The following is a 21,334-nucleotide window of genomic DNA, read 5'->3' on the forward strand; positions in this document are numbered from 1 at the left end:
GCGCAATTGGTTAGCGCGTTCGGCTGTTAACCGAAAGGTTGGTGGTTCAAGCCCACCCAGGGACGGTCTCTGTTTTGCTTTATTTTGTAACCTAACGTGAAATTACAGTCGCATTACTTTACTGTTGTATCAGGTCAAGCTCTGACTTGATACCAGGTTATTTTCCTGTTATTAGGGTTAGGGTTAGGGTTAGAGTAAAGAGTTGTTACTGAATGTACTGTGCTTATGCAGGCAAACACGTCTCTGTGGCGCAATTGGTTAGCGCGTTCGGCTGTTAACCGAAAGGTTGGTGGTTCAAGCCCACCCAGGGACGACAGTTTTTCTTTGTGTCTGATGTTTGATGTTTGAAAAAGCTGATCATTGTAACCTAAGGTGTCTTTTTTATTTTCGTAACTCATATAAAGCTATAGGTATCTTGCAGGCTCAAGGCTCGGTTATGCTTCCGCGTAGTGATCACGCAATGGCCACGCAGTTGCTGGGAGACCGTGATGGTTCTGCGTTGGGTTTACGTGTCGAAATGCAATTCAATGCCACACCGGTAGAGGGCGCTATGTGGTCCGCAAGCCCCCTTGCGTTGTGTTGACGCGGAAGCATAACTTGGGCTTCAGACTTTGGACGTAGCAGATCTCTTGTTAATTATCTTCTTTTTTAATTTACATGGTTAATCAAATAGAAAGCGTCCCTGGGTGGGCTTGAACCACCAACCTTTCGGTTAACAGCCGAACGCGCTAACCAATTGCGCCACAGAGACGGGTGTCTGTGCCTCTTGAGGGGCGTGGCTTAAATTTTAGGTCTTATGACGACTTGGAGAAGCTTAATTTTCAACTGGATTTATTTTTGAATTACCTGTTCGTGGATAAGTGAGCAACAACCGATGACGTGTCACAATTATGCCTTTACTGTTAACATTTATACATTAAGTTTCCACCATATGAGTCGAAGCTGCCTTGGGTATGTAGACAGGTGGTACCTCTTGAGGATTTGGACTTGGACAACATCGTATTCATTTATTTACCTGGTTAATCAAATAGAAAGCGTCCCTGGGTGGGCTTGAACCACCAACCTTTCGGTTAACAGCCGAACGCGCTAACCAATTGCGCCACAGAGACGAGTTGTCCGTTTTGTGAAGGGGCGTGGCCTAGATCTCAGGCCTATTGATGAACTGGAGAAGCCAAAGATGCATTCAACTGGACTTGAATTTCCTATTTGGGTTCAAGTGAAACAACCTACGACGTGTAGTTGTGAAGCTTTGACTGTAACTGTTTAGCCCTGATCATTGCAACTCACATGTTTATTTAAGAATAAAGTTTCCTCTACATGAGGAAACTTCGTGTTGCATAAACACGTCGTACCTTTCAGATACAATTGGACACATGTGCTCCTGGTATCTTGCAGGTTTAGACTTTGGCAAACACCTTGTTCATTCATTTACCTGGTTTTTCAAATAGAAATCGTCCCTGGGTGGGCTTGAACCACCAACCTTTCGGTTAACAGCCGAACGCGCTAACCAATTGCGCCACAGAGACAGGTCTGTTTCTTCTGTGAGGGGGCGTGGCCTAATGATAAGGAGAAGCTACATTTTCAATCAGATTTATTTTGAATGTCCTATTTGTGGATACGTGATTAACAACCGATGATGTGTCACAGTGGTTGGACTGTAAACGTTTGAGCATAAAGTTTCCACTACATGAGTCAGAGTTGCCTTGTGTAGACACACAGTATCTTTCAGATGTGTTTGGACGGATATGCTTTTGGTCCTGGTTTGACTTTGGACATGGCAAACACCTTATTATTTAAATAAATAACGTCCCTGGGTGGGCTTGAACCACCAACCTTTCGGTTAACAGCCGAACGCGCTAACCAATTGCGCCACAGAGACGGATCTGCCAACTCTGAGAGGGGGTGTGGCTTAAGTAGCAGGCCTAATGATCATATGGAGAAGCTACATTTTCAATCAGATTTATTTTGAATGTCCTATTTGTGGATACGAGAGCAGCACCCGATGATGTGTCACAGTGATGCATTGACTGTCAACGTTTGAGCATAAAGTTTCCACTACATGAGTCAGAGGCTGTGTTCGAAATGCCATACTAACGTCCTACTCGTACTCAATTGTGACGTAAATTTGAGTACGTAGTGCGTTCAGATACAATAGTATGTGAATTTGTGTACGCGAGAAATGCCCGGATGTATACTGCATTGGCAAGAATTTCTGAGTATACAGCGGACCTTGCTAAATATACTCAACTTCCCCAAAATGCATTGCGGTTCGTCTGACTTCTGAAAAGTTTTGGATAATGGCGGACGACTGCGGTGATTCTGGCGACAGCCCGACACAAACCGCGTACACATGTAAGTATACTGTAACATGACTTTTATGTTTCCAGCTGACTTTTAAATCGTATTGATAATGAACGTTACTTTATTGTTGTTGGCATTGTACGTTAACGTTACGAATCGAAGGTCCTGCCAGCCGGCTAGCCTACTGACGGTAATTTACCATAGGGGTTAGCGAGCGCAAGCGAAGCGGAAAATGTGCCGTTTTTACCGACGTTAACTAATAATATAGTGCTTATGTTAAACCGTGGTTATATATTTACTAACGGTGGTTAATAACGCCGTGCACCGTTGTCCGTTAAAGGGACGGATGCAGACACCGGGGCGCCTCATTCAGTGGGGGGAACGATGAGGAGACGTTCACCGGCAGGAGGAATGCTGCTCTGAGAGGCTTCACTTCAGAAAATGTGGTTTAAATGTTATAATTCTTATATGCAGGGCTTAACAACTACTGGTGCATATTTAGCTACTCAATGATATAAGGTTGAACACCAGCGTATATAGATGGGAGATGTACTGCTCTCCTGAGATGTCTACCTGAAACGTTCTGATGAACAGCAAGAAATCATCATTGAACTGTAACACTTTTCTACGTGCTGTTCTTCATATAGGATGTTTATTGAAGAACATGGGATGGAGGGAAGGTGGAGCTGGATGAGCTAAGAAGAAGTGGGAGAACATGAAGCAGAAATACAAGGTGAGTTGGAAGCAGTTTAAAGTATTGAACTCTACAGCATAAAAGAAACCAGATGAAGTTGTCTTTCTTATAAATAATCAGGCAAAGACATTGCTGGGTAATATCTACAATGTGTTAAAACATCAGAGTCCATGAAGTTTTACTTATAAACTGCACTACTGATAAACACAAATAAAACCTCAACAATAATCATGTTCCTGCAACACAGGGATCTGGACATTTGGAGCAGACACTGCAGCTACAAGCCTCTGAGGATATCCCAGGACTGCTGGAGCCTCTGAGGATATCCCAGGACTGCTGGAGCCTCTGATGATGTCCCAGGACTGCTGGAGCCTCTGAGGATATCCCAGGACTGCTGGAGCCTCTGAGGATGTCCCAGGACTGCTGGAGCCTCTGAGGATGTCCCAGGACTGCTGTTGCCTCTGAGGATGTCCCAGGACTGCTGTTGCCTCTGAGGATGTCCCAGGACTGCTGGAGTGGCTGGGCTTCGTCGCTGTCATCCCCATCACCACCGTGGAACTATGGATGTTATAAGAATTTTGTATAATCTCATGTCTTAAAGTTTTCTTAGTTCAGGTTACAGCTTTATGTGTTGAACTGTTTATTACTTTAGTCTCCCCATTGCTGACCTAAATGTTATCAGAGGCCTGGTAGTCATGATGTCTAGTTCTGCATGAAGATTAACTGTCGATGACGCATCATCTCCTGTGCCTTTAAAAGACTCAAGTCACAACAGTGATTTGAGCACTTCCTCTGTAGCATCCTCACACGTTGTTGCACTGTAACTGCTCCTCTTGTACAAGATTAAAGTCAGACGTCGACTTTACTTATGTCTCTGATCTCCTCCTTGGGTGAATTTATTCGTTTACGGAAAAATTCTTTTAACATTTGGCGCCCAACGTGGGGCCCAATATCTGTTTCTTTTCTCCAACTACCAGGCCTGAACACCTTGCAAGGCGGGCCCGGCTGGAGAGGAGAGCAGTGACGGGGTCCGAACGAAGGAGGAATCTGAGGCATTTAAAACAAATCGGGCAAACACAAAATTCCTGAATGAGGGGATTTTCACCATTTGGTAAAACAACTGAGATCTGGGATCTCGAAGACTGCGTCTGGGGCCAGTAATAGACAGCCAGGTTTAAAGTCCGGGGACTACGGTCCAAAAAAGCGTGGGGTTTAAAATCCGGGGGGCTTAGGCTTAGGTCCAAAAAGCGTTGAGGGGGTGGGAGACCCAAAAAGCGCCGCAAAGCTGTCTAGGATTGCACGGTTTAAAGTCCGGGGGCCACAAGCCCGAGAAGCAACAAGGCAATCCAGGATTCTCAACTTGCCGAGAAAGAGTTTTACCAGATCGGGTGAAAAGGTTTTTCTACTCATTTAGCAAGACACAGAGAACTGTGTTGACAACAGTCGACCAGTTACAAAAAAAAAAAAAAGGGGAGAGGAGGGATTCTCCTATCGGGTAGTTTTGATTTAGGAGGGAGTCTTGCCAAGTCAGTAAAAAAAACCGAGGTCAAACAAGCACCTCGGAGTACTGGGCCTGAGAACAGTATAAGGTGTACGTCTTTGGAACGACGGGACCTACTTTGATTCCTACCTCAAAGTACTGGGTCTGGAGGCCAGTAACACGTCTTTGGAACGACGTAAACTACTTTGATCCACCAGGCCGCCTGAGTTAACAAAAAGGGAAAAAGCGCTATCATTCAGGTAAGACAAACATTAGTTTTTTGCTGAGCACGTTCGTATTATATTTGTTTGTAAGTTTCTGCCGTGTATGTTTTTCTTCTTATTATTATTATATTTGTTTGTGAGTATATATACAACCTATTTAAAATTAAATAGAATTGGGTGAACTAGATATAAATAAATAAAAAAAAAGGGTAACAGCCATTCGTGTTGCGGCCGGAACACGGAAGGTGATATACAGGAGATTCAAAGTATATGCGGGAAAAAGATAAAGACAGCGTCAAATATCTTAAGCTGTTGAAAACCAAATATGGGTTTCGGGGAAGACTAAATGTGGAGGAAACTAAGAGATTGGGAGCAGGAAGATAAGGAAATTAGACTAGAGCAGGAGTGAAAAGAAAAAGAAGCACACAAACAGACAAGTTCTAATCTTTATCCTGTTCTTTATTCTCGCCGAGAACAACGGAGAGATGATGACGAAGTCACTCTGGGTCCGACGCCTGTCCCTCTCCCTACCCGGATCAGCCTCATCTGCGGCCACCTCCACTCCACCCCAGGCCGGCACATGTTCCGGCCTCCTCCGAACCGCCAGAAGCCTCCGCTCCGCAAATACCAGGGCACCCATGGGACGCAGAACAAGGGGGTAAAACCCGTAGCGGTAAGACATTCAATCCTCTTATTTCATCACATACACAGAAACAAGGGAAAGGAGGAGATAAGTGACTACTTTGTCTTGATGATGATGGTGATGATTGGAGGAGTGATTGCAATGTGTTTTACCGAGAGGGTGCACCGAGAAAGCGGGGTGGATGGCGGAGAGGAGGAGGAGAAGGAGGGAGAGGAGGGGGCGCGGAGGGGAGCAGGTCGAGAGACAGGAACGATGTTTGCTAAAACTGGACATTGGGTGAGAGGCTGCAGGTCCGGAGGAGGACGAGGAGGAGGGGCAAGAGGCAGAGGACTCAGACGGCATCGAGACTCATCAACTGCGTGACTATCTCAACGGACAGGTCATGCCGAGACACACACACACCCACCCACACACACACACACACACACACAGCACACAGGCGATGTCATCAAATTTAGCCAAATTTAACCCACCAAAATTCTATTGTATGTTGATGATATTCTGATGGCTTCAAAAACTCAAGCTGACTGTAAAATAGACACTTTAGCACTGCTGAAGTTTTTAGCTGAACAAGGTCACAAAGTAAATGATGTCATTCTTAGGCATGACAGGCTTTTGCAGGCAATGGATTGCTAATTACGCTGAATTAGCACAACCACTGCAGGGTGTAATCTATGATCAACCTATGGCAGCCGGGGATAAGATTATTTGGACACAGGAGGCAGAACAGGCCTTTAAACAACTAAAACAGGTTTTAGTGAGCACATCAGTATTAGCACTCCCAGACTACAAAAAACCTTTCATCCAAACATGTGACGCGAGACAAGGATTCATAACCAGTGTTTTAACACAGCCTTTTGGACAAAAACTACGACCGATAGTTTACTACTCTTCTAAACTTGATCCCATAGCCAGAGCTATGCCTCCATGTTTACAGGCAGTGCAGGCAGCAGTTATTGCTGTACAAAGTTCAGCTTCACTCGTGTTGTTTCATCCATTGACATTGAAGGTTTCACATGCGATTTCTGTACTTCTGATGCAAAACAAAGTAGCTTTCATGTCACCAGCACGGCATCTCAATTGTATGACAATACTAATGGTGCAGCCACATTTGACAATCGAACGCTGCAACACATTGAATCCATCTACACCTTTGCCATACGAACAGGACGGTGATAAAAATGACTGCTTAGTTAAAACTGAGGAGACTGTTTTGCTGAGAGCAGACCTGACTGATACACCACTCACACATCCAGACATAACAATGTTTGTTGACGGTTCCTGCAGGAAAACCAGATGGCAGGAATGCCAGTAGTGTGCGGTGGTGACACAGGGGAGGGTGCTGAAATCCTCACCTTTGCCATCACATTTCTCAGCACAGGCAGCAGACAGAGTAGCTTTGATGGAGGCATGTAGATTGGGGGAAGGGAAAGCTATCACAGTCTACACAGATAGCCAGTATGCATTCTCCACACTGCATGTTTTCGACCAACAGTGGAAAAACAGAGGCATGGTAACATCTACAGGCAAATCTATTCAACACAAACATTTGATTCTAACCAGTTTCACGGGGAAACCCCAAAGCAGACGTAGAAGCTAAACGCGCAGCGACAGAGGGACGGGGCTTAGATTACATTTTTGTAGCTGATACTGACACAGAGCACATTGACCATGATATCTTGAAGGACATGCAGGCTATAACACCAGACACTGAGAACTCACTGTGGTGCGACAAAGGAGCAAAACAAACAGATAACGACATCTGGAGATGACCTGAGGGTAAGCCCATCCTTCCTAAAACCCTCTATCGATTTGCGGCTATTTTGAGCCATGGGATTACCCATGTCTCAACAGGAGGGATGGTGACAATGATAAGTAAATGTTTTACAACATATGGATTCCAAAATTACTCTAAAAAATTTTGTGCATCCTGTTTGATTTGTTCCAAGCACAAAAAAGGGGAGCATTCCTGAAAGCTGAATATCCTTTCCAAACAATATGCATGGACTTCATCGAACTAAACAAATCAAAGGGGAAGAAATACTGTCTAGTAATAGGAGATATGTTTTCAAAATGGGTTGAAATCACACCAACAGCAACAAACGACGCTATAGTGGTAGCAAAAATCTTTGCTACTATTATTGCACTAAGATTCGGATTCCCAGAAACAATTTATTGTGAAAACGGTCCACATTTCAGAAACCAAGTCATGGCTAAATTATCAGAAATGTCTAACATTCAACTAAAAGTTTCATTGCAGTTATCACTGGTCATCTACTCGCTGGGAAGGTCCATATAAGGTTCTGCTATCTACACCGACAGCAGTCCACATCACTGAGAGACGAACGTGGGTTCATCTGACACACTGTAAGAGAGCATACAGCACTCCGGAGGGGACAGATAAGTAAAAACACCACACCATGGCAGATAGACTGTGGCATCTGTTTCGAAGGACGGGATGCGGTATGAGAGGAACATTGTGTCTAATCAGTCTGGTAGCAGTGATAGTGGTAATTCCGATACTCTGGGTACACAAACTTCACTCTCGACAATCGAATGGCAACAACAATCGCACCGCAGCTGAATCACTGATTGTAAATTCGACACTAGCCAATACAACGCTAGCTAATTCAACACCAGCCAAATTAAGAGCTAAAAGAGAAATCAGACCGCAAATTGTATAACTTTGTGTCTCTACCCGCTGACAGGAACTGCACCACTGTACACCAATTGTTTCCCCCTGTGCCAACTCACACGTGGCCACCCTGGTTTGAGCCATATGACGGCAACTACACCTGTCTGTCTAGAGAAGAAGGTACGGTTAGTGAAGGAACTTTGGCTCCTTGTAATCTAACCCTGAAGTTATCAGCAGGAGAAGGGGGTGTGCAGGATGCGTGGGTGAGAAGACAACTTGTGACCAGGGCGGACATCTGGTGGTTCTGCGGTGGTAAGACACTTAGACCAACATTAAAAATGTTGATTGGATTAACTATTTGTATTATAACCAACAAAGGTTCATCAATTATGTCAGAGACAGCATCAAGGGGTTGTCTTCACAATTAGATAGGACTAGTCTCATGGCGTGGCAGAAACGGCTGGCGCTGGACATGCTGCTGGCCGAGAAGGGAGGCGTGTGTAAGATGTTTGGGGATATGTGTTACACTTTCATTCCCTATAACACCGCTGACAGCAGTGGGACTAGGGCGCTGGCAGGTTTGACGTCGCTATCCGAGGAGTTCGCAGAAAACTCAGGTATTGACGATCACCCTTACTTTTCATGGATGGAGAGCATGTTTGGGAGGTGGTCAGGGCTCATACAATCAGTTTTGATAACCATAAATATAATGACCATAATTATGACTACGTTGTGTTGTTGTTGTGTTCCATTCCTGAGAGACTTAGTTCAGAGGCTGATTGACGTTGCGATGAACAAGATGTTACTGTACACCAGAGTGCCGGATGAGGAGGATAAAGGTGATGCGACATCATATCTATCAGAATACAGTGACGATGAAATAACCCCTGTGAAGTGTGCTTCCAGATTCCTAGGTGACCAGAAAGTTCCAGGTGATCTGGAAGCTGAGGACATGTACGGGGACTTGGAGGATTTCTATGATTAGTAGTTTAAATAAAAATAAAAACATAAATTCCACAGCACAATGATGTATTTACATAAAATCCCAAAAAGAAGATGTAAGATACTGATAAGCATTACGAGTGTAGCCTAAGAGAAGGATGTTATCTCCACTATATGTTAATCACATGATGGAAGGAAGTCTGTAATGTTTTATTGTTTTCAACGAGCTCAGGGTGAGATTTCTTAGGCAGGGTCAGGTTCGACTAACGGGATCGATGGGTTGACCAGCCTGCGTTGGACATTTTGTTTGATTTCTATTCTTCCTTCCTATTAAGCTTTAGACTGTTAGAGATTAGATTTTTTTATGTATAACCTTGTTTGAATTGAATCACTGTATTTTCCCGATTGGACTGGAGGACCACAAGGCGGTCGCCTGTAGGCAGAGGGGCCGTGAGAGAATTTCCCTGCCTAAATGTAAAGATGGATACTGAAGTTGCTAAGAAACTGCCTGACAGGGTTTTCGCTCTCACCCTCCACAAAATTGAACTAATGATTATGCTTAAGATAAGCATAAACAGGAGGGAATGTTATAAGAATTTTGTATAATCTCATGTCTTAAAGTTTTCTTAGTTCAGGTTACAGCTTTATGTGTTGAACTGTTTATTTCTTTAGTCTCCCCATTGCTGACCTAAATGTTATCAGAGGCCTGGTAGTCATGATGTCTAGTTCTGCATGAAGATTAACTGTCAATGACGCATCATCTCCTGTGCCTTTAAAAGACTCAAGTCACAACAGTGATTTGAGCACTTCCTCTGTAGCATCCTCACACGTTGTTGCATTGTTACTCCTCCTCTTGTACAAGATTAAAGTCAGACGTCGACTTTACTTATGTCTCTGATCTCCTCCTTGGGTGAATTTATTCGTTTACGGAAAAATTCTTTTAACAATGGACATGGAACCCATCTGTTCTGTTAGTAAGCAGTGGACGAGGTTCTCCGTGGAACGCCTTTAAAGACAGAAGTCCTTCCTTAAATCCCCTTCCCGAAGTAGAGGCCCAGCGGGGGAACATGAGAATTGACCTGCAGTCCGGCCGTCTGGCACCTACCTGTAACAGAAAACATCAGATATTACATTTATTCTGAATGCTTTCCTATTCATTTGTTGATAAACTACTTATTTATTCTTATCATACACGTATTGCAACCTGTGTATATATAACATGGATTATTTGTCTCATAAATTATTCACTAATATACCACTTGCTTGTACTTGTTTATTTTTATCACACCAAACTCATGCATGGTATTATTAAAACCACTTATATTAGCCTACATGTAGCCTACATTTGATTATGCATGCATATGCACATCTATTGATAATCAAATAATAAAGGAACGTATTTAAACCAGATAAGTGATATTACTTACTTCAGAGGGAAATCCAAATTCCATGTACATGTGAATAATGTAGCTCCTCCGACGGGCCGATTGCCTCCGTCGTCTCCGCGGTGAAGCTGCTGGTGTTCCGTGGTCAGAGCTATAATACGATCTATGAACGGACGATTAATGATCGATAAAAGCTGCTTAACAGTCGCGATCGATGGCGAGTGAAGGCAGCTACTCGGGTAAGAGGAAGAAAGAGGGAAAGCGTGAGAGCGCGCATATATAATAAACTGTAGAAAACGTTTGACAATTGTAATTTGACTTAAAAAATATTTACAAATATTAAATTAACTGTAATAATAATCATGCTTTATATTTTGATAAGTAATTTCCATTAAACGGGAGCTAGAACCGCTAACGTAATCGATTCGGTTACGTGAGAGAAGATGAGGACGAGATGTCAATAAAGTTAAAAAAAAACAAAAAAATGTAGTATGAGATGTGTATACTTCGGTGTGAACAGTCTGAGGGTAACAGCATACTCAAACGTTCATTTAGTAGGCAGTATGCAGTATGCAGTACATACACACTTGAGTATGTAGTAGGCAGTACGTTAGTACGGCATTTCGAACACAGCCAGAGTCTCCTTGCGTAGACACATACGGGCGTGACATGGTTTTGTTGCTGGTTTGGACTTTGGACATGGCAAACACCTTGTTCATTAATTTACCCGTTTATTTAAATAAATAACGTCGCTGGGTGGGCTTGAACCACCAACCTTTCGGTTAACAGCCGAACGCGCTAACCAATTGCGTATGGTTGTTGAGCTAAATGATGCCTTACTTTAATCAGAATATTCGGAATATTATAACGATATAAATATATAGTCATACACGAGTGTCTCCATTCATTGTAGCGCTATTACAGTACACACCGACCGCTAACGCAGCACAGTAACGCTATTACAGTAGCTAGCTACGATGACTGAATATTATAACGATATAAATATATAGTCATACACGAGTGTCTCCATTCATTGTAGCGCTATTACAGTACACGCGGACCGCTAACGCAGCACAGTAACGCTATTACAGTAGCTAGCTACGATGACTGAAGTTGCTGGAAAACTTCATGACTCGCCAACGAAATCATAGAATTAGAATATGGAAATATAACATTGATGACCATTCGATCAGAAAAAAATGAATGTATTTACTGTAAATCAGATGCAAGTTTTCCAAGTTTTCGTTCGCTTCGAGACGGAGACGTAAGCGGGCCAACGTAACCAGAAAGAAGCGACGTGATTGCCCCCTCAGATTGGATGGAGACCAATCTGATGTCGAAGCGTGATTGGTCTCCATCCAATCTGACATTGGACAGCGACGACTCTGATTGGCCTCCGTCCAATCTTGACATTGGAGAGGGAGTCTCGTGATTGGATGCTGAGATTGGACCGTAGACCGACTCTCCTGAACCAAGTAGCGCCACAGAGACGGGTGTCTGTGCCTCTTGAGTGGCGTGACCAGCTGGGTCCACCTTATGCAAGTATTTGTGTGCTATAAGTACTGACTCACATACAAGTCATTAACAACACAACGAACCCGCTCTTGTATCTTATTCAGTCATTTATTCAGCATGATTGTCATGAATATTGGATTTCATAAAACATAATAAATGTTGCCGCTACATTAATATACTATAGATAATATGGCCAACACGCGACAAGGCACCAAATGCTAAACAAACAAAAAAAAGTAAATTCCAGTAAACACTAGTCATCACACACATCATGACGTCACAGTACAGCATTCAAAATGACATGGAGGAATCTACATCATTAGTCCGGTCGAGAGAGCGTTAATGTAGCAGTGCATCGTGGGTAAAGTTCCAGTGTCCTGCTCGTAAGTCTGCTTAAAATTAAAGTGAAGGGGGTTAGTTAGCAACAAATAGCTGCTCTGGCTCAGGTGCACTTAAGGTGGACTGGCCTTTAAGGTGGACCTGCGCTGTTCTCCGAAGTAGTTTGAATTAATTTTAGCTGATAACACACAAACTAAAGCATGTTTTTAAAGGTATTGTTAGAACTGTAACGCATTATTAAGTACTTTAATCGGTATAGGCAAGTACTGAAATGTACTTGTACTTGGTCTGAAAAAAAAGTGGTATCGGTGCATCCCTAAACACATGGTCAGTTTTTTAATTAGCTATACAAACTATGATGTTGAAAAATAATAATTATCTTGAAAAACTCCTCGCCTAACAGTACATTCTACAGTAGCTACCGACTTTTTCAAGCATAAATCATCACCGCTTTCAAGTTGAGCCTCAAACGTCTGAATCTAATCAAAAAATCAAATAGGGCCCCCGTGGCGGGAGTGCAGACGCAGGCGGTGGCAGCGGGAGAGTTCAAAGGTCACTTGCTGCACCTCTCTTTATCCCACCGGTTTAAAATGGCCGGTCCTAGCTCTGATTCTGTCTCGAATCGGCGTCTCCAGTTTGATTCGAAGTGTTCAGGGCTAGCTGCATGGCCCAGATGCTCAGAGGCCTCATGTACGCCAGAGAGCGGTAGATGTTCTTCTCGCAGTAGGCCTCAGGAGTCTGGAAGGCCATGCCCAGCTTCTCCCACACAGTTCGGTAGCAACCCTCCGCCGTGCGCATACCCTCCTCCCGCATACCCTGAGGGGGCAAAAGTGTCAAAATAAGTGTAAATAGTTTGATATTTTTGGGAATTTCCTCCAAGCACTCACCTCATGGATCATAGTGGCTGCCAGTCCGTACACCACTCCGATCCAGACCTCATCCGACTGGACGCTGGAGCGGTCAGGCACCCCCTCAGGACGCATGCCGTTTACTGCCCCCATGTGGCCGCCGGCGAAGCTCATTACATTCAAGTCAAAAACCGTTTTTAGTGCACTCTGGATTTTTTCTTTAGGAAAAGCCTGGATGGGGGAGAGAAGTAAACAAAATGTGAAAACACGACTTTGTTAGATTCAAAGAGGTGTTTTGCTGCTAAGCATACATTACAGCAGGATAGGGGAAAGGAAAAAAAGCACAGATTAGCCATTTTCAACCTTGACAGGAGAGGAAGGTGAGGAAAGACACACCTGTGAGCTGGGGGAAGGGAGAAAGGAATGAGTGACTAAAGGAGGCGGGAACTGAAACCCTAATCCAGTTTCTGCTACAGAACAAAAGGCAAACATTGACATATATAAAGTAAACAGAGTGGCGGGCTGGATTTCTGTGGGGCCCTGCTTTAACTTGCCTTGTAGTCTCCGTCTCCCAGCCCCGACGCCCTCAGGAACCACTGGCCGGCACACTGGTCCGACATGACGCTGTTAGAGAGGTCTCTCCCGCTGCTGTCATAGTTGTAGTACTTATCTGGACATGAGGGGAAAATACAAAAATGAAAGTTGATGTTGGAAGTACAACAATATAACACAATGTGTATGTTTTTAAAACCCTAAATGCATCCGACAGAACTCACCGTTCCACAGCAGCTTGTCAAAAGCAGCGCTGCCCCTGTCCAAGACGTCCCGGTAGCGTCGGTACGTGTCCGTGTCGTCCAGCAGCCGGGCCATTTTACACATCACACACAGGGACGCCAACCACAGCCCGCCACAGTACGCACTGGGAAAATACACGTCAAACTCAACCGTGATCATGTTAAACACTTGACTCTACGAGTCCAGTTCGACATTATTCTTCATTGTTGCCAGTGCAGGAATCCCCCCCCCCCCTTAGATGACCTAAGTTCATGTCCCAGCTGTGGTGCTTCATGTGCTGCCTCGACTCTCTTGAAAGATTCAATAGGAAACAGGAAGTGTCTGTTTGGGAAGCCAAAGCCACAGCCTGTGATCTCAACCTCTCAGGTCATGTTTAGAGAAGCCCAGCTGCAGTTTTTCCTGCGGCCATTCATTCGTTTTAGCTCCTGATCTCTACCGTTTGTGTTTATTTCAGGGTGTTTTTTCCCCATCCTCTCACCTCGGTCCAGTCACCGTCCAGCCGTCATACGTCTGGTCAGCATACCCCGAGTTCTCTATCAGGCCGTCTCCATCCAGGTCGAACTTCATCTCCGACTCCATCACTGCCTAGCAGACCGGCCACATTAAAACACAGCCGAGTTTAACTCAAAACTCTCAAAACGCAGTGCAATCAGGGCGACGTCGGGGGGGGAGTTGTACCTGACAGATGGGCCACATGTCCTGCAGGTACTGACTGTCCTGGGTGAGGTGGAAGTCCCTGTAGACCTGCAGGACGAACTTCAGGTTCAGGTCCTTCCAGTCTGCAGTGTCATGGATGAGGTAGGCATTCACTCTCTGCCACGGCTCGTCGTCTAGGGAGGCAACAAATGTCGCACTGAGAGACGCTTCGTGACACCGAGGTGAGAATGTGCCGTTAATGAGACCTTTCCTCCTCTCACCTGGGTCTCCGATGTCGTGAGGAACCACGTTCTTGGCCTTGACGGGGGAAGACAACCCGCTCATCAGATGGATCCTCTCCGTGGGGTCCAGCTGGACCACGCTGCCAGCTGAGGAGAGAGTCATGCTGTAAGACCTCCACACATTTGAGCAAAACGATATGAAAACACACTTCACTTACCGATATCATACTGCACACTCAAGGCGAGTTTGGGCCACAGCATGATGAGTGCAAAGGAGGCGTAAAAGTGCACGTCGTACGTGTTGTACATTCTGTACTCCTGACCTGATATAAAACAGAAACTCACATTAAAGAAGCTGGAATCAGAAAGAAATTACTGAATCGTCAAAAAAGTTGGGTATTTAATTCATTATTTCAGCTCTAAAGTGACATATATACTACTACTGTATACAGACTAACAGCTGTTTCCTTGGCATTTACCTTCGAGGTAGGCGAAGCGGCCGAACTCCTTGACGACGGCGGGCTGCGCCGGCAGCCCCCCCTCCTCGCTGCGTATCCCTCCACTAACATCGGCGTCCTCCGCCAGCTCCGTCCACACCGTCCCTCCATCCACCACGAAGTACAACTCGTTAAACAGGGCCGATTTATACCAGGAGGGGAGGGAGCTGCAACACGGGACAAGGTGATAATACCAACGATTAATACGCATTTTGGATTTAACCTACAGAGGTTTCAGAGTCTGAACTACCTGTCCTGCAGGACGGGCCTCTGCCACTCCTCAATGCTCTTCTCCCACTGTGTGTAGTGTGTCAGGGCGTAGTGACTCAGCGAGGGCGACGCGTCCCCCTTGGTCCCAAAGTAACGAGTGTACCTCCTGGAAACAGAAGAAGAAAGTGAGAAGCCACTGAGATGAGATGAGAGTGTGTTTCCTGTGCGTTTGACGTACCGGACGTGTTCCCTCTCTCTAGAGCCGAAGGTGATGGCGGGCATGTCCCAGGTCAGGCTGAACTCCAGGCTGCCTCGGCTCTGAGCCGCCACCGGGCAACCCGCCGCCAGCGCCGCCGCCACCGTCTCTCCCTTGGGCGTCGGCGGGCTGGATCCTGTACAGGTGAGAGATGGTTAACTCAAAACATGTTACGTCTCCCCATCCCTCCCCAGTCTGAGCACTGACCCGTGGGAGAGTCCAGCCGTCCGTCTGTGATGAGGTCACTCCACAGGCCGCCGCAGGTTCCACTTGGACTGAACGCCGTCTGGTGACTGACCTCCCTGTCAGGCTGCACACACAAAAACACGCTCGGGGTAAACCCACAGGTTTCACAACCGGTTGATTATTATAAATCCGGATAAATCCGGATTTCTTGAGCCGCATAAGCTTGTTAAAACCGCACCTGTTCCCGGGCTGCGATGCACAGAGTGTAAGGGTTCACCGCAGGGCAGTGGTGCAGCATGACCCCAGACACCGCCTCCCCCTCCTTCTCCAGGTGGAATGGTTCATTCCAGTGTCCCCCGCACTTGTCGTCCTTGTGTCCCGACCCGTTGACCACAGTGAACATGATGGAGACGTCCAGGGCGTAGTCGTTCCCGTTCTCTACGTCCCACACGAACACTGCCACAGGGAGACTGGAGTCCTGAGGAACCAGCATGTCCTCGTTTTATTCGCCTACAAAAGCATGAACGCTGCTGGCCTGCACGGTGACTCGGTTACCTGGTAGTCGTGGGGGATGACGGGGGAGATCTGCCGGCAGGTTAAGGTGACATTCTGTCCCGGCAGGTGGTAGACGGTCCAGGCGCGGGGGTACAACGCGTGGTAGAAGGCGTACTCGCCACAGTAGCCCCAGTTCCAGCCTTGTAGCGTGGGAGGACGCTCCACAGAGAGCACCTGCTGGTAAACCGTTTGACCCCCGCGACGCAAACACACTGTGAACTAAGGAAAGGGAAATCATTATTCTCTGAAGTAACTGAAAACCAGCATTAAACTCCTCTGTGAATGGGTCTAACATCCCACACACCTGGTTTGCTATGACAGTCTTGTAGTGGTACATCCCAGGATTAAGTTGCCATCTGCAGAACTCCCCCCTCCAGCCTCTCGTGATGGTTCCTCCTCCGATGCCGCCAAGTGGAGCGCCTGTGAATTAGAGCGCGGTGTCAACTTTGAATTCGGCCGGTGTTCAGTTACTTTCAAAGACCTTATCTGGTCAAATTCTAAACCGGCTTTGGTCCACCGAGAGAGAGAGAGAGGACTGAAAACTCACCGTATATTTGCCGCAAGGGTTGGGCACGAAACATATCGATGAACGGCGCCTTCTTCTCCACCTGGGTCTTCTTGTACCACCATTTTAGATACCTGCATAAACACACACACACTTTACGTTACAATCATCAGTGAAGACAGCTGAACACACACACACACACACACACACACACACACACACACACAGGCACCCTTAAGCATGACATGCACCCTAAACATGTGTCATGTGTTAAAGGGTGAAGAATGAACACGCTCTTCTCAAAAGGGTTGAGAATAAACCACCATGAGCATATGTGGAATCGGCTATCATGCTTTTTTCTCCTTGCTTGTTTCCAAGCCTTGAGCACTGGAACACACACACAGAGACACACACACACACACACACACAATGAGGGAATTGTGCAACTGCATGAAGGAAGCGCTTGTAGGATGAAGGGAATGAAGTGGCAGCCCTACTTTATGGGAGTGACTGATATCAGCGGTGTGTGTGTGTGTGTGTGTGTGTGTGTGAGTGTGAGTGTGTGTGTGTGTGTGTGTGTGTGTGTGAGAGAGAGTGTGAGTGTGAGTGTGAGTGTGTGTCTAGTTGCAGCGCTGGCTATCACACCGGGGTTGTGGTGTAAAATATTAATGAGGCCGTGTTACAGTGAGGTTTCAAACAGCTCCCGGAGCCCGAAGGCCTTCAGGCGAGGGCATTAATCGGTTTATGTTCTGAACTCTGATCTCTGAGATGAAAGACTTGCTCTGCTCATAAATGTAAAGTTGGGTGAAGGAGTTGTAGTTTAGTGAGACGGGCCTTATGGGTTATGGTCCTAATGGTCTCTAGAGGGCGCCAGCAAAACTGAGGAACAGATTTAGGATCCCATTGCAGAGAATGACCATAATGTATCTGCAGGAAGCTCAACAGTTGGTTTACGACACCAGTTAGATGCTCCCAACATGCTGCATTTAAAGAATGCTCCTCTCTGCCATCTGTAGCATTAACACCACCCGGGGTCGTGTTCACGCCCTCCTTCTGTGGTCGTGAGGCAGAGTTACTTCACTCCTCCACTGGAAACCGAAGAGAACAAGTAGCAGGGTTAGCATCCTGATCTCATGATCCATTTTTAACATAGCTTTACTGCAACACCTGCAGGACCAGAAAACGTAGAAAGCTCTCTGCTCGTTGTGGGACCGCAGCACAGCCGTGAATGCCAACGCACGGCCCCGGCATTATCGGAAACAATACGTTGACAGGAAAAAGCTCCGTGCAGAGAAACCACAATGGTCCGCCAATGTAGCTCAGCTCAGAGGGGATGAACAGGATGGGGTTTAGAGGGAGTTGTTTGAAGTCGCGGCGTGTTGCATTATTGTCAGGATCTTCTTGTTCTGCGGCTCAGCTGGAATGCAAACATTCGGTCCTCGCCCTGAACGGCCTCTGAATACAGGCCGAGTAGCCATGTTGTTCAACAACAGGCCAGCCATTAAAAAAGGAATAAAGCCCCTCTTTCCCCTCAACACTGCTTTATAATAAAATACCAATAAAATACAGCATACGGTGCAGAAAGCCTACATTATTTACATTATTTATATGTATTTTTCTACCACTTTTGCCCGTATAGTGAACATGTTTTAGTACTTATGCAACCTCCTCCGACTCCACAACAACCATCACATTAACGTGTGCAACACCTGATAACTGTTGCAAAAGTGAAGCAAGCTTGTGGTGCAGGAGCCACATGGAGGAGGGGGACCGGTGTGAAAAAGAGGAAGCGGCGGTAGCATTTAAAAATCTTGAGTTTAGAAAGTCCGTATCGTCTCTCTCTGTCAGGATCGACACGATAAGTGGAAGCGGCGCTGGCCGTAAGCCCGGCGGTCCGCCGGAGCTGCAGAATGTATCACATTGCATCTCTGATGTCGGCGTGTTGTCGGCAAAACAAACGCCAGCAGATCAACAGATGTTGAGAAGCTGTGGGATATATAGCTGACACTTCCAAGCAGAGATATCATGATTGTGGGAGTGTGAGTGATGGGCCTTATGACTCCTTGGAGGAGTGGTTAGGTCCTTTTGATTTACACAAGACTTTGTGAAACATGTCATTTTCTGCTATGGAAACGCTAAAAATAATCACAGGCAAAAAACACCCGAGACAATCTCATCATCTTCACTCCAATAGACTTGAAAACAAATGGCAGACCGTGTTGCAAAAGAGCATTCCACCCTGTTAATCAGGTGTTTATGGTTCTCATCCTTCTTTGCACAGAGACAAAAACAAACAGCTCACGTATTCCTTTAACCGCTGACTAAACTACGTTGCTTTTTAATGCATTGCACTCATAACAATAATTGGTTAAACACTTGTGGGGACGGACCTCAAACATTTTGTGGGTTGAGAAATACGATTAGTTTAGAAGAGCATTCACATAATGGGTTAACATGATATAGACCTGTTTTTTTCTTTGGGTGTCAACAGAACAGCCTGTGTCAATAGAGCTAACAATGTATTGGGTGTGGATTTCATCCATTATTAAAAACTGGGTGAGGATCTATAAACACGTGGGCCTGCATGCGTTAGGTTAGGTTAAGTAAGTGATTGTCTCTTCTCGGTGAACCGATCATCGTCTGACCAGTTTAGAAAACCACGTTTTCATCCCCCTGACCTGCATCTCTGATTGGAAAACGACTAGTGATCTATAGATGCCATCAGCCTCTCCGTGTTCTGTATGCGACGCCTCACCTGATTCCCAGCCCGATGTGCTCAAATACATTGGACAGCGAGACGTCTTTGGCTTGAAAGGGCTTCCTCTTCTCCTTGAACTCGTGCGCCAGACAGATCCGCCAACCCTCCTGTGGCACGCCGTGTCCCGTTTCCTTGGAGACGTACCTGCTCATGAGGTCCGCCGAGGACTTCTCACCCCAGTCTGTAGTCATTTTGGCAAGCACACCCAACGTGGGGGAGCTTAGAAAAAAAAGTATGTATGAATGGGAGCAAGGAAACACCTTTTCACTGCCTTTTGTCAGTTTTTCGTGCCTTCAGCACGTAGCAAAAAAAACAAAAACTGAAGAGAGGAGCTGCATTTGAAATCTTGAGTGAGCTTCAAAGAGTCACTCCTTTGGGGAAAACCGGTTCTCAGGTGGCGAGCTCTGAATACCTGCAGGTAAAGTGTTGTTCATTAGGGTGGAAGGTCCCACAGCCATTATAATTGTTGTCCACGAGAGAATTCAGCCTCGACAGCTCATGGTGTTCAGATCACAGGGGGGGGTAGTTGCAGCAATTTGCATCACCATCACCCATTGGAGTCCTTTTTTTTTTGTTTTTTCGAAGAGATTGCAGCCACCTTTTGCACGGAGTCCGGATGCGTCTGTGCTGTCAGCAGCTGTGGATGGATGGATGGCAGCTACAGACCGACAGGAAGTGTTGAGGATGCTGATCTCAGTCGTTTAGCCGGGACACCTACAATGAGATCGAAAGGGATCAAACTAAATTGTGAATAAATAAAAATGTTAAAAAAGTAGTTAACAAATTAAATGTACAGTGCACAGGAAGGGATATAACAAGCAAGCATCCCAGTAACCGGTGGTCAGCTGCAAAGCCGCAAACAGATAAAATGACATCACCTTAATCATTAATCCCGTAACGTTAGCTAAACAAACCCCCACGTAACGGAGGATAACCTCGCTAGTTAGCTCTACGTTGACAGCGGGAGAGAAGAGTTGTTATTTTTTGTTTTAAATACCGGAGCAACGGCGTCATTCCGCAGCTTCTCCTAGCCGAGTCTCGTCCGGATCCCGTAGCTTCTGCTAGCTCGGCGCTCTACATGCAAATCGTTTACGCCTGTCAGTGTACGGTGGCAGCAGTTAGCCCTCAGGCAGGTCTCTCAGGTAACAGGCTCGCTCAGGCTGCCGACGTATACCGCCTACTTTTACAAGACTGGCGCACACAAACCTCAACCCAACTACTAAATGAGCAATCAAATAATGGCTAATTGTTGTTGGGGTTCAATAGAGTCAAAGATCAGCGAACAGTCTAGAAGGGAATGATGTATGACAAGCCTGACTGAGGGAGGTAGAGTACCAGAGAGCTAGCAAAGCCGCTGCTTGGTCTGTACCATTCTGAGTTTAAAAAGGGGGGGATTATTTATCCTCATTTATTAATTTTACCTCCGCTTGTTATTCATCTGCACATTTTCCAAAAATATCAAATTTATTAAGTAGTTATAAATCGACATGTGTACGCATTGAGATGTTAACGCACTAAAAACAAAGGTTATATGTAGTCATTGCGTTTACGTCTCCCTACAAGTTACTATAGCGACGGTCCACCTCTGAATCGCTGTGCCACGGGACGTCTGCTACATGGCCGACCAAAAAACCTTCCTGCGTTTCTACACTGCCAGTTTTATTCACTAAACAAATGTTTTAACGATG

At 45.8% G+C, this 21,334-nt stretch overlaps 1 protein-coding gene and 1 long non-coding RNA gene across 2 annotated transcripts; one reads left to right on the top strand and one right to left on the bottom strand.

Moving 5' to 3' along the window:
* Positions 1–2,222: 2,222 nt before the first annotated feature.
* On the top strand, positions 2,223–3,552 carry LOC311009201. Its single transcript, XR_014596618.1, has 3 exons — positions 2,223–2,352; positions 2,949–3,034; positions 3,243–3,552. It is a non-coding gene; the product is annotated as an uncharacterized lncRNA (long non-coding RNA).
* An 8,356-nt stretch (positions 3,553–11,908) lies between these two features.
* On the bottom strand, positions 11,909–20,847 carry gba2 (glucosidase, beta (bile acid) 2). The gene is made up of 18 exons (XM_084003463.1): positions 20,644–20,847; positions 19,644–20,360; positions 16,931–17,022; positions 16,688–16,803; positions 16,384–16,602; positions 16,067–16,306; positions 15,850–15,952; positions 15,625–15,778; positions 15,427–15,552; positions 15,159–15,343; positions 14,898–15,002; positions 14,719–14,826; positions 14,480–14,631; positions 14,280–14,386; positions 13,783–13,925; positions 13,561–13,676; positions 13,046–13,237; positions 11,909–12,974 (listed from the first exon to the last, which is right to left on the bottom strand). The coding sequence occupies exons 2-18, from the start codon at positions 19,835–19,837 to the stop codon at positions 12,759–12,761; spliced, it is 2,568 nt and encodes an 855-aa protein (XP_083859589.1). The 5' UTR covers positions 19,838–20,360; positions 20,644–20,847; the 3' UTR covers positions 11,909–12,758.
* Between the last annotated feature and the right edge of the window lie 487 nt (positions 20,848–21,334).

The sequence above is a fragment of the Eutrigla gurnardus genome, assembly GCF_963514095.1.
Source record: "Eutrigla gurnardus genome assembly, chromosome: 23".
Taxonomy (NCBI): domain Eukaryota; kingdom Metazoa; phylum Chordata; class Actinopteri; order Perciformes; family Triglidae; genus Eutrigla; species Eutrigla gurnardus.